This window comes from Leptidea sinapis, chromosome 25 (genome assembly GCF_905404315.1).
Source record: "Leptidea sinapis chromosome 25, ilLepSina1.1, whole genome shotgun sequence".
In the NCBI taxonomy this organism is placed as follows: domain Eukaryota; kingdom Metazoa; phylum Arthropoda; class Insecta; order Lepidoptera; family Pieridae; genus Leptidea; species Leptidea sinapis.
In genome coordinates this window covers 5893823-5906397 of record NC_066289.1, presented here as the reverse complement: position 1 = coordinate 5906397, position 12575 = coordinate 5893823, and the positions used below count along the sequence as shown (strand labels likewise).

General features: G+C 35.1%; 1 protein-coding gene across 1 annotated transcript; it reads right to left on the bottom strand.

Moving 5' to 3' along the window:
- Window positions 1–6409: 6409 nt before the first annotated feature.
- On the bottom strand, window positions 6410–9454 carry LOC126972064 (pro-resilin-like). The gene is made up of 3 exons (XM_050818640.1): window positions 9382–9454; window positions 8302–9235; window positions 6410–7952 (listed from the first exon to the last, which is right to left on the bottom strand). Exons 1-3 carry the CDS (start codon window positions 9388–9390, stop codon window positions 6568–6570), a joined length of 2328 nt encoding a protein of 775 aa, XP_050674597.1. The 5' UTR covers window positions 9391–9454; the 3' UTR covers window positions 6410–6567.
- Window positions 9455–12575: the final 3121 nt, after the last annotated feature.

The following is a 12575-nucleotide window of genomic DNA, read 5'->3' as shown; positions in this document are numbered from 1 at the left end:
GGACATAATACTATGAAAATAACTAAAGTATACTAATCTCGCCGTATCTATGTCAGTTAACCGTCTGATTTTCTTAACCGCATATGCTGCAGAACTAAGCCTATTCGCCAATCCTTCAATATGGGGGCCCCACTGTAATTTGGAATCAAGAGTAATGCCAAGAAATATAGCAGATTCCACTGGTTTTACCACCTCTCCATTTAATAAAATATTCGCATCTACATTTTTGACATTGGGCGCGGTGAATTTAATATATTTGGTTTTATGATTATTTAACAATAAGTTGTTGGCGCTAAACCAGTAAACGATGTCAGATAGAGCATTGTTTACTTCGTCATATAAAACTTGGCTTCGTTTCACTTTGAATATAAGTGAAGTGTCATCCGCAAACAATACCACCTTGTGTTTTTTTCTACAAGGTTAGGTAGATCATTTATATAAATTAGGAAGAGGAAGGGTCCAAGAATAGACCCTTGTGGTACCCCCATACCGAGAGGAGTCCCAGGAGATCTCCTGCCATTCATCTCGACCCTCTGAATCCTATTATTTAAATATGAGATCAGAAGATCGAGTGCAGATCCTCTTATACCATAGTGGCATAGCTTCCTGACCAGCGTTGAATGTTGAACACAATCAAAAGCCTTAGATAAATCACAGAAGATACCAAGTGCATTCTGTGATTCCTCCCAGGCCTCAAAAATATTCCTGATGAGTTCAATACCTGCATCCGTAGTCGAGCGTCCCCTAGTAAAGCCAAATTGTTTTATATGAAGTAACTTATAAGTGTTAAAGTGAGTTAGCATTTGGCTTAAAATAATTTTTTCAAAAATTTTACTAAGGGTCGACAACACCGAAACAATGCGATAGTTATTCGGGTCAGAAGTGAGTCCCGATTTAAATATTGGTGTAATTTTACTATACTTCAGAAGGTCAGGAAACACGCCATGTTCAATACAGCTATTAAAAACTAGTGCTAGATATGGTGCTATGACGTCAATAACAGAACTTATTATTTTTACAGATATGCCCCATATATCAGCAGTTTTTTTCATTTCTAAGGATCTGAAAGTTTTAATAATTTCTGCTGGGCTAACAACACTGAATTTGAAATTTTGTTTACATTCCTTAACATTTTCCAAAAGAAGTGATTCGGCAACACAAGGCACAAGTGGTGGAGGAGACAAGGGTGCTTGAGATGGAAACTGGAATGTCAGAAAAAAAATTCTCAAAAGCAGAAGCTACTTCCTGCTCAGAGTGGATTTTTGTATTGTTTATTATTAGATTATATTCAAACTTGCAGTCTTTCGCTCTTCCAGATTCCCAGTTAATAACTTTCCAAGTCATTTTTATTTTATTTGAAACATTTTTAATTATTTCTCTAATATGCATTGACTTAGCAATAGTACATACTTTCTTAAATAATTTTGAATAATTTTTCACATATACAAGGAAAGATGCATCATGATTACATGATGATTTCTCACTATATAGTTCATATAACCGTTGTCTGCTTTATTTATAATGTCTATAACCTCAATTTCGTTGTCATCCCTTTCTTTTAGTAGCTGTTCGTACTGACCCTTGTACTTTTTAGCTCCACAAGTGTTTGCTGGAGCTGTTCCTGGGTTTGGTGGGCTTTGTTTCCTCGGGCCATCATTTTGCTGACGTATCACGGGAGATGCACAAAACTAAAGTTATATAAAAATAAACTTATTACACAATAACACTGTTGATTATTTTATAACATAAGATTCTATTAATGTATTTTACTTAATTAATTAGATATTAACACTAAATTTAATGATTTAACATTTTTTTTTATTAAAATTAATTGGGAAAAGTTAAATTTATAACTACGCCTTAGGGTTGCCACAGCAAAAAAAAAACATCAAAATGTCAATCCATACAAAATGTATCAGAAAATTATTTTTTTTATAATAATATTTTTTCGTGATTTTTTTGATATTTTATTACATATTATCCTATTCCGGAATAAGAGAAATCCAAAAAATCTAAGAACAGAAAAATTGGTCCAGTCGTTCTTGACTTATTAACGGTGTAACTAACACGACTTTGTTTTATATACAATGGCCTTCAAAAGTAAGTATCACACTTTTAAAATTGGGATAACGTTTTAAGTTCACAAGATATACTTTCGAAAAAAAAGGACTCCAAAGAGAATTTCATTTTGTACATAAAAACTTTATAGTCGGTAACCTTCTTTTAAGAATTGGCTGAAAAAAACTTCAAAAACAAAACCATTCTTTTTTCACAGTGGACGTTTCTGAATTACAATTTTACCATTCACATTTTTCTTTCTGTTTTTTTTTTTTTAAGATCGATGGGTCTTGTTTTAAAAATTTATGCTAAAAAGCACATAACATTTATTTATCATGCCTCTTTCACTTGAAGAATGTGCTAGGATCATGGCTTTTCTGGAACTAGGCATCAGTATGCGTCGCACTGCAAGAATGGTGTGTGTGACGGTACGAACGATCCAGAAGGTAAAGCGAAGGTACGAAGAGACTGGACACCATCTGAGGAGACCATGTAATGGCAGACCCAGGTGTACCAGTGCCCGAGAAGATCGTTATATTATTTCCACTGTGTTAAGAAATCGCCACCAAAATGCAGTTGAAGACCAGCAACAGCTACTTCAGACCCGGAAGGACTACATTAGTGACAGTACAGTGAGAAGAAGACTTGCTGAAGCAAATTTGAAACCCCGAAGACCAGCGAGTGGCCCAAAACTCGAGAGACAGCATCGAGTAGCGAGACTGCGATACGCCCGTGAACACATGTAGTGGGATGAAGAAGAATGGTCAAGAATTTTGTTTGCAGATGAGTCTCGATTCTCACTTTACACTTCTGATGGAAGGCGAAGTGTTTACAAGCGACCTGGTGAGCGATACCTTCAAGCCTGCAACTCAGAAAGAGTCAAATACGGTGGAGGCAGTGTACATGTATGGACTGGCATATCTTCAGAAGGTCGCACAGAGCTAGTAGCCATAGAAAATGGCACCCTCACTGGGCAAAGATATGCTCAAGAGATTCTCAATGAGTATGCAGGGCACTATTTAGCAAATATGGGTGATGGATCGATGCCGATGCATGATAATGCCCGGCCACACACGGCTCATATCGTACAAGAGTATATTCAGGAGGTCGGTATAACCCGATTGAACACGCCTGGGATGAGCTTGGGAGGCTAGTCAGAAATCGCAGACCACCACCTACTACCCTCAGGGCACTAAAGCAGGCCCTGGTAGAAGAATGGGAGAATATTCCCCAACATCGGTTCCGAAACCTAGTGTTCAGTATGCCAAACCGGCTCGAAGCTGTAATCAGAGCTCGAGGAGGCAATACCAGTTATTAAAAATTAAATAACATGTAATACATTTTAGTTGAATTTTTTTACACTAAACTAAAAATGTCTATTTTCATTGTTTTATCTTTTTTAAGTTAAAAATGTTACTAATGTATAATTTTAGTTTCTAAGAATTAAGGCCTATAAAATTTGCAACAAAATGTTTTTAATATTAAATCTCTACCTTCTATAAGTTAAGAAAAAAATTTTATTTGAAAAGTGTGATACTTACTTTTGCAGGCCAGTGTATATAGATAGATATGTTAGTCTATTTAGGGCACAAACCTTAGACAGTAAATAATGTAATGCGCACTTATACTGGGTCACCTCGCATGTCATAAGATACCGAATTCAAGTGTTCACTTACATTCTCTTGTTAACATATGAATTGAATGGTTGTAAAGCGATACAAATTTAAACAAAATGGCCATCTTTAGTTGTAAGTAAAGTTATTATGTAAATATTGCAAAACATGTGGAGACACATTCTTTCTCGTCATTTCATTGAGTTCTTGTCTTGTCTCGTAATGTTCGCTTAAATCGCACACTGTGGGGCGGGTTGTTCCCTTCCCTAAATTAATGACGAGGGAGCCGATAGCTGGTCCATGCAGCATGTGGAGGCTTGATGATCTTGTTATTGTAGTGATTTTCATTATTATAACACTAGATATAAGGGATTGCTTGTAACTAATTCTAGTAGGCTTCATAAGATGGTGTGTCGTGCGAAGGTGGAATTACTTATTTTAGTTTTTGATATTGAAATGGGATGGAATACGGGACCCAAAAATATCTCAGGAACTCTCAGCTCTTACTTAAATGCTTAACTTTAATCAGATTAATTTGCAGTTGAATCTGTAAAACAATCAAGCATTATAAACGTTTATTGGAATATAATCGAAAGTTTTTTTTAAACAAATAAATAAAAAATCATAATATTATTTTAAAATGTGTTTTAATTAATGTATGGTAGTTAAAAAAGTTCTTAGAGATGTGAGTATTTTATTGACAAATAAAAAATGTCTATTTCAAAAGTTAGTGTTAAGTGTTAGTGATGAAAAATTTGTCTTTGATTTTTATTTGCGGATTAACGTATTTAAAAGTAAGTGAGCTAGAATCAACTTCAAAAATTCCGTCAAATATTGCATATATAGTACCATGAGGATATTTTGAGTAGATTTGAGGTGATTGAGTGTCAAGGGAACGCTATGTTCCTTTTTAATCATATTTCATAAATATGACATAGTATTTATACTATGTCAAGTTTATTATAATTCATCATTACATCAACCTGTAGAGTCAACCATCAAGATGACTTTCATCTTTAGATGACTTTAGGTTTAACACCATGAAGAAGAGTTCTCGATAAAAGGCGTTTATTTTCTCTAAATTTATTCCTTTAGAATGTATTTTCCTTTTTGGTGTAATTTCTAGTACAACTATCGCTTCGGAAACAAATGGCGCTCTGAGAGAGAAGAAGTGGCGCACGAAACTCTCCCATCATTCTTGTTTCTGCGGTCTCTTTAATAAAATATATGTAAGTACTGTCTTTGTTTTTGCTATAAAATTATCATAATCTTGTCCCAGGCTGTCCGATCACTTACATATTCATGTAAGTGATCGGACAGCCACATGGAGTTGTAGGATTTAGACGTAGCTGCGCTGTCCAAGGTATCCGTAACCTTGAGTATTTGTTTTATTTAAAAAAAAAAGTTATTATTATAATAATAACTTCATAATAAAACTAGAACAATAGTTAATTTAAATCAATTAAGTTGTTTGAAATTTCAATACGAAATTGTTTTAAAGGGCTAAGTTTTAAAACTAATAGCTACTTGTTACGTTAGGTAGTCATTAGTCTAAATTACGTTCGTCAAGGCTAGTGTACGGAGAGTTCGTGACTGCAACGAATGATAGTACTCCGTCCGAGGCTTCTTAACGAGTGGTTGATGATCGAGAAGCATGTTTATTTTCACGCGCTGTTTCTATAAATTGTTGACTCGTTGATTTATCATTGTTTATTCAAGTTCTACTACTTTTGGCGCGCACTGAAAACCAATTTGGCAACCTAAATTTGGTTTGTAATTGTTCTAAGCTTTTGTATAATACTTCAGCTACCATAAGGCTTCTTGTAACTCATCAAGTCTGAACCGCAACCAATGGACGAGAGTTAGATAAATTTCAATATGTACAAGTTGTTAAATAAAATCATTCCCTTATAATCGTATAACAATATTTTTTGAGTAGTTATTAAAATATTTTTCTCTTTCTACAAACATAACAATTTTTTAAAGATCTTTGTTTTGAAATGCCAAGGAAGTATGTCTTCTTGCGTGAGTAGATACGTACACACATACTTTTATTTTCTTTATTGCAATATTACGGTGATATATTTTCTTTGGGAAATCAAGACAATCTAGTACGGTCACTTGAAGTAAAGTGATTATCACCGGCGATGCTCACTTGCAACAATAAAATAATCACAGGCGACTTGCTATCCTCAAATCACAGAAGACTTGTCACCCTATAAGGTGGATGAAAGCATTTTTTTAAAGTGTCCGAGTGTAATTAACCTAACTCAACTAAATAGGCTAACTATAGGATTGATTTAAGAAAAGCGATACTACAAAATACAGTACGCGTAGAAGGAGGCACTGGTACTTGATGCCTAAACAACTACCTTAACATAAGTGTTAAGAGTGACTCCTAGTGACTTCAAATCTCATTTGATTCTAGCTTCCTTATTAGTCATTTAAATTTTAGTCAAATAAATCAGTCATTTAAATTAGTCATTTATTTATTATAGAATTTTTGGCTATTTTTACAGAAAAAATAGCATGATTTTCATTTGATTTTCCTTAAAAGGCCGTGGAAAAAGATATATTTAACACCCACTAAACTCAAAACTCCCTTTTAGTGGGTGTCTTCTGGCTGAAACATATTTTCAAATTGAAAATTGAATAGTTTAATGAAAATAGAGAATGAAATAAAAAAAAACGGGATCATAATCATTTTAAATCATTTATTTCTATGAACACATAAAATATCTTAAAAAATGCGATGAATACAAATATAACTAACGTTATTTTACAGAAAAATATGTACAAAACACTATTATTCATTATTTTTGTATTTTTAGCGTGCTTCTGTTGTCTATATCAATACAATATATTCCATGATATCTCATTGTCGGTTATTTAGTCATTAATATTTGTAGCCTTCTTCAGAATTGAAGCTTGGTGGCTGACGAGGTCCGCCGAATTCAGGTCGAGCTTGATTCTGATCAGGGTTTTTCAGTTGATTGATGGGTGTTTGCTGCTGTCCTTGCCCTTGAGGAAGACCTTGCGTTGGTCTATTGTATTGATATGGAGAAACATTCGCTGAAGCTCCATTTTGACCTATTCCAGAAGTTGTAGCTTGACCTTGCGAGCTTGGGCGGAACTGGCCTTGGTTGGGGTTTGTTTGATACTGTGAACCTTGTTGCAGACCAGATTGGCCACGATTGGGTGAGCTAGATTGAAGTTGAACAGACAAACCTGGTTGGTACTGACTGCCAGATGAAATCTGATTAGCAGAACTAGGTTGGTACTGAGAGCCCGATGTAATTTGATTGGTGGAAGTTGGTTGGTACTGAGAGTTTGGTGTAACCTGATTGGTGGAACTGGGCTGGTAAAGGGAGCTGGGTGTGATCTGATTAGCAGTACTCAATTGGTATTGTGAGCCAGGCGCAACCTGATTCGCGGAGTTAGGTTGGTACTGTGGGCTAGGTTTAGCTTGATTCGCGGAACTAGGTTGGTACTGTGAGCTAGGTTTGACCTGATTGGCAGAACCTTGTTGATTTTGGGATCCTGAAAAACTTGGCTGACTTTGAATACGATTGAATGAATTTTGTTGCTGTGAATTGGGTCTTCCTGAGCTGATCTGATAGTTTGAAGATCCACGTTCGTAATTGTAGCCACCATTGGGAGCATTTACGGAATTAGATAAATTTTCTGGAGACAGTTTAGAGCTATCAAAGCCTGAAGAAAGATTGTCTGGCTGATAATTAGAGGGGGAGGGAGTATTTACTCTGTTAGAAGAAAATCCATTTGTTGAAGAAATTGGCTGCTGGCCAGTAGGTCCTTGGAAAGATCCAGATAGTGAGTTGGATCCAAATTGTGGTTGACTTTGTGCGAGAGCACTTTGAGCTTGTGGCCTATTAGGGCGTGATACTCCATTATTTGGGCTGTTGTATTGATAGCCAGATGATTGTTGACCTTTTCTTTGTAAACCAAGACCCAAATTTATATCTCTCTGCCCTTGTGTGTAATCAACACCTTGCTCATTGGTAGTAGCTTTATTTCCAGAAGGCAAATTATACTCTCCTGACTGTACTTGAAGACCATTTTGTGAATTATTAATTTCAGGTCTGCTCTGATAATTATTACCTTGTCCTATATTTTGGATTAATGGTCTGTCATTGGCAGCTGATAAGTTTGGATTTGATCCGTCTCCGTTTGCTTGTAACTGTTGATTATAAGTTGGGGCACCAGTGTTATATGTGCCTTGAAGACCTCCATCAGATTCATATTCTTCTGGTCGGTAAGCACCTAAAAAAATACCAACAATAAATATTTCATATTATAATAACATGAAAACATTTCGATTAAATTTATAAAATTTTGTACATATTAGATTAATTTAAAGCAAATATATAAAGTATTTTAGAAATGTTATTATAATTTAACATCAAAACGCTAACATTTAAAACAAACTATTTTTAAAGAGAACAAAAAAGTTTAAGGTTTAATTTTTTAAGTATTTTTTATGCTAGTATTAATTTTTACAAATCTTCCCAGTACTGAATACTTAAACAAAATTGTTTCTTCATCAGTTATTAATGAGTGAGTGTTATGATGGTCCATTAAAAAAAACCTAAGCTAACTTAATTTTTTTTACCTTCTTGGGTACCAGCTGCTGCAGCTTGAGCATTAATTTCTATCGATTTCAATATTTCCTCAGGGATCGGGGGAGATGTAGGTAAATGGTTTCCCTGGGGACGGTATCCGTTTTCATCAGCAGTGTAAGTAATAGAATAAGCATTGCCATCATCACCAGTATAAGAAAATTGTCCTTGAGCTTTAACACCACCTGCTGCCACGCCTGATTCTTCAGCAGATATACCATTGGATGTTTCAAAGCTATACGCAAATCTATCTCCATCAATTTCATTATCATATCTTAATATCTCAGCGTTTCGGTCTGCAGCTGCTTGAGCTCTTTCTGGCTGGAAAGATTGAGGTGCTAGGGAAGCACTTTGGCCAAAAGCTTGAATGTTTCCTGGTTGCTGGGTAAATTGGGATGACTGTGTTCCAATCGAGCTGGAACCAAATCCAGGAGTAGTTCCAAATGATTGGGTAGATCCCTGCTGCGGTTGCGAGTAAGCGCTAGATAGCTGTTGCCCAATCGTGCCAGAGCCAAATCCATTTGAAGCTGGTGCCTGAACAGGCCCGTTCAGCTTGTTCAATCCAGTGTCTCCAAATTGAGTTGATGGTAGATTGTTTAAGCCAGCATTAATCGAGCCTGAAGGATTTGAAGCTAATCCCGATGGTTGCGTATATCTAGTACTGGAAGGTTGGTTTATGGCAGGTAATTCAGCCTGTCCATTAAATGCAGCCGAAGCTGAGCCAAAACCAGGTGTTCTAGACGAATCAATCCCAGAAGAAATAGGACCAAACGCAGATTGTCCTTGTAAGTTTTGGTTGAAGCCTGGAGATCCAGGAGCCGTCAAGGATCCAGGGCTTCCGCCAGCAGTTGCAGCACTTGCTGGAGGCAAGTAGGTTCTATCCAACTTATCTCCATACCCACAAGCGATCACTGATAGAAATATAACCTGAAATTGAATAACACACATCATAAAATAATTCACGCCAAATCTAACACAAATGAGAAACCGATAACTATTTTATAGAATTGTTTGTTTTGAAACACAATTTATTATTATTATTATTTCGTTCAAGGGTAGTACTATGTATTTACCAGCTTCATGTCTAAAGCTGTACTCGTTACTAAGGATGAACTACGAATGTGCAGTTGCTTGACGCAACCTATATTTATATCGCGAAATTCGTTCACAATATTGTAACTTAAACACTCACGGACCTAACCTTTGACAGTAAGTGAATCTTCATTTCACTTGTGTGTGTGCGTTGCTCAATTTTCCGATCGATTTTGACGATATAGTAATTATTATGGACGGTATCGTTTGAATAGTTAACAGTTTTATTATAGCAATAATTTTTAACACGCTTTATTCGGGTAATGGATATGCCCATAAATCATAACTGATCAATATAATTACATGGGATAAAATATGTTTTTTTTTGTTTCCTATTAGGACCGTCGGAATTGTGCATTTTTAACAGTAAAAACCTTAACGTCTCATTGTTCAAAGGCCTCAGTAAACAATAATTGTAAAAACTTTATATAAGTGTCTTTTATATTTAAAATTTGGGTTACTTTTCAATGCCTATTGTTTCTTATTCACATTCATATTAATAATTGCGCTCTTAATTAATTTAAGAATAAAATATGGAACGCTAGACTATTTTATTTCGTGTGATTCTGGTCAGTTTTTGTGACATAAGATAAAACAGACGTAACGTATTTGATCATACATAACACATTGTTTTAGATTTGAATAAATTTTTATTTTTTGATTTTTTCTTTAGAGTTGGGGAAGTGGCTAGATCCAGCAAGACGGTAAGTCTTTATATAGGATCAAATTAACAAATCCATTGAAATGAAAACTCTTTTAGGCAGCGTTCAGCACTTTATGTTGTTTGTATAAACGAGACTGACCTGTTTACCAGTGGGAGGCCCTTTTGCACAGGCTGCCGTGAAGTAGAAATGTGTAAGCATTACTGTTTTTCACTTTGATGGACGCCGTAGATAGCGAAGTTACTGGGCAAATGAGGCAATTAACATCTTATGCCTCAAGGTGACGAGCGCAGTTGTAGTGCCGATCAGAATTTTTTATCATCGATCTGAATGTACTGCTCATCTAGTTATTTTCTTAAAAAAAATATATAACGCATTGGTTTATGCAAACCGGAGTTGGCGATTAGTTAGCAAATTTTACTAGAATATTCGATTTTTTTTGGACCAGGAACCGTTGCGGGCGTCCCTAGAACCCCCCTACAAAATATATATGTATTTCGTATTATAATTATAAACATCGTCTTGATGATGTTCTCTGTGTCTTAAGTATCGTCGGATGCTTACTTTCAGCTTATGAACGGAAATATCTCTTCGTCTTATCGTTTAAAAGGTGATTTGTTAGGTTTTTATTTACAGGTATATGAGAGAGTCACTCATCTAATAATGCTACGGCTTAAGTGTGTGTTGATATTTTACGACACATCATGGTTATGTACGGATGGTTTTGCTTATTATTGGGTATATAATCCACATATTATCTAAAGGGCATAAAAGGCATTTATTTTCTCAAAAATGATTCCTTTAGAATGTCAATTCAAATAATACAACCACTTCGGAAACAAATGGCTCTCCTATAGAATTAACGGCGCAAGAAACTCTACCAGCATTCTTTTTTGCGCTTATTTTTTATAACAATATACAATATTGTATTGTCATTGTATTTACTATAGAATAATCATAATCTAGTCCCAGGCTGTGTGTTTACCAGTGGGAGGCTCCTTTGCACAGAATGCCGGCTAGGTCATGGGTACCACAACGGCGCCTAGGCGCCGTGAAGCAGTAATGTGTAAACATTACTGTGTTTCGGTCTGAAGGGCGCCGTAGCTAGTGAAATAACTGGGCAAATGAGACTTAACATCCTATATCTCAAGGTGACGAGCGCAATTGTTGTACCGCTCTGAATTATTGGGTTTTTCAAGAATCCTGAGCGGCACTACATTGTCATGGCCAGGGCGTATCATTTTTCATCAGCTGAACGTCATTCTTGTCTCGTCCCTTTTTTCATATAAAAAACTCTGTGTTTTTTTAACAAAACAGTTAAATTTATTTATTGAGAATGCCAGAAGAGTGGGTGGATTTATTATTAAAGTGTATACATTTATCCTTAAAGCTATTATGTATTTATGAAACCTACTCGAATAAGTTACAACCTAACATGAAAATCACTATTTATAGCAAAATGGTGACGATTTTTGTGAACGTTTATTAAATTTTCATAAAAGTACTGACAATGAACATTTATAATATTTATTTCTTTAAATTTTTCTTTGAGTGACTGTCTCTAACCAAGCTGTATAGTACGAACAGCTCTCTTTCACCTCTCAAAGTACCAAACCTTATGATGCTGTGAAAATAACTGATCACTAATCTAGCCGTAGCAACATTCGTTTCATCTAATCGTTACGTCACTTATTCATAAAAATGTTAAAAGCAATGCAATTGATGTATTCTTGATAAAATTTATTGACGTTCCGGCTGTCGTATGTCGTAGTGAACAATGTTGCGAGGAAGATCAAACACTACGGTTGTATTTTAGGTCAGCACTCCACTAAATGTCGCTTACGTTCGTAAGAGATTGACTGCAATAAATATATCACTAACTTGAATAACTAAAATTCAAATAATATTTTTGCCGCAAGGCTATATAACTTTAGAAAATTTTTATTGTTAAAGTTTAGTGTAAGATTAATAGTGTATCTAATATTACTTGAATAAATAATAAAAAAAAAAACATTTTTCTTTATTAGTTTAAATTTAATAAGAACATTATTTTTAAGTATAATAGCTATAATGATTATAACTGATAAAATAAAAAAAAATATATTAGACCAATAATTTCACTAGCTGTGGAGCCATTCAAACCAAAATACAATAATGCTTGCATATAACAGCTGCAGTGCTGCTCAGGATTTTTGAAAAACTCAAAATTCTGACAAAAACAAAAAATGTTAAGTCTCACCATCCCAGTAATTTCACTAGCTACGACGTACACACCGAAACTAGCAGTACTTATACACTATGGCTGAGATCTATAGAGTACTTAGAGTATATAGAGACTTTGCTCAGACTTTACTAACATAAAACTTAGCTGAGAGTCAGCTTAGCATAATAAGCTTGATTTTATAGTCATATTACAGCTAAAATTATGCTGAGCTAAAGCTAAGACAGCCCAATGCAAATATCAATTTCACGTTTTATCGCACTCAGATTAGTTTTACGTTAGGAAAGTCTGA

Excerpts from the sequence above, each read along its gene's own strand:
- LOC126972064 (XM_050818640.1), bottom strand. Across the intron at positions 7,953-8,301 it reads AGCAGCTGGTACCCAAGAAG|GTGCTTACCGACCAGAAGAA; the intron begins GTAAAAAAAATT and ends GTATTTTTTTAG.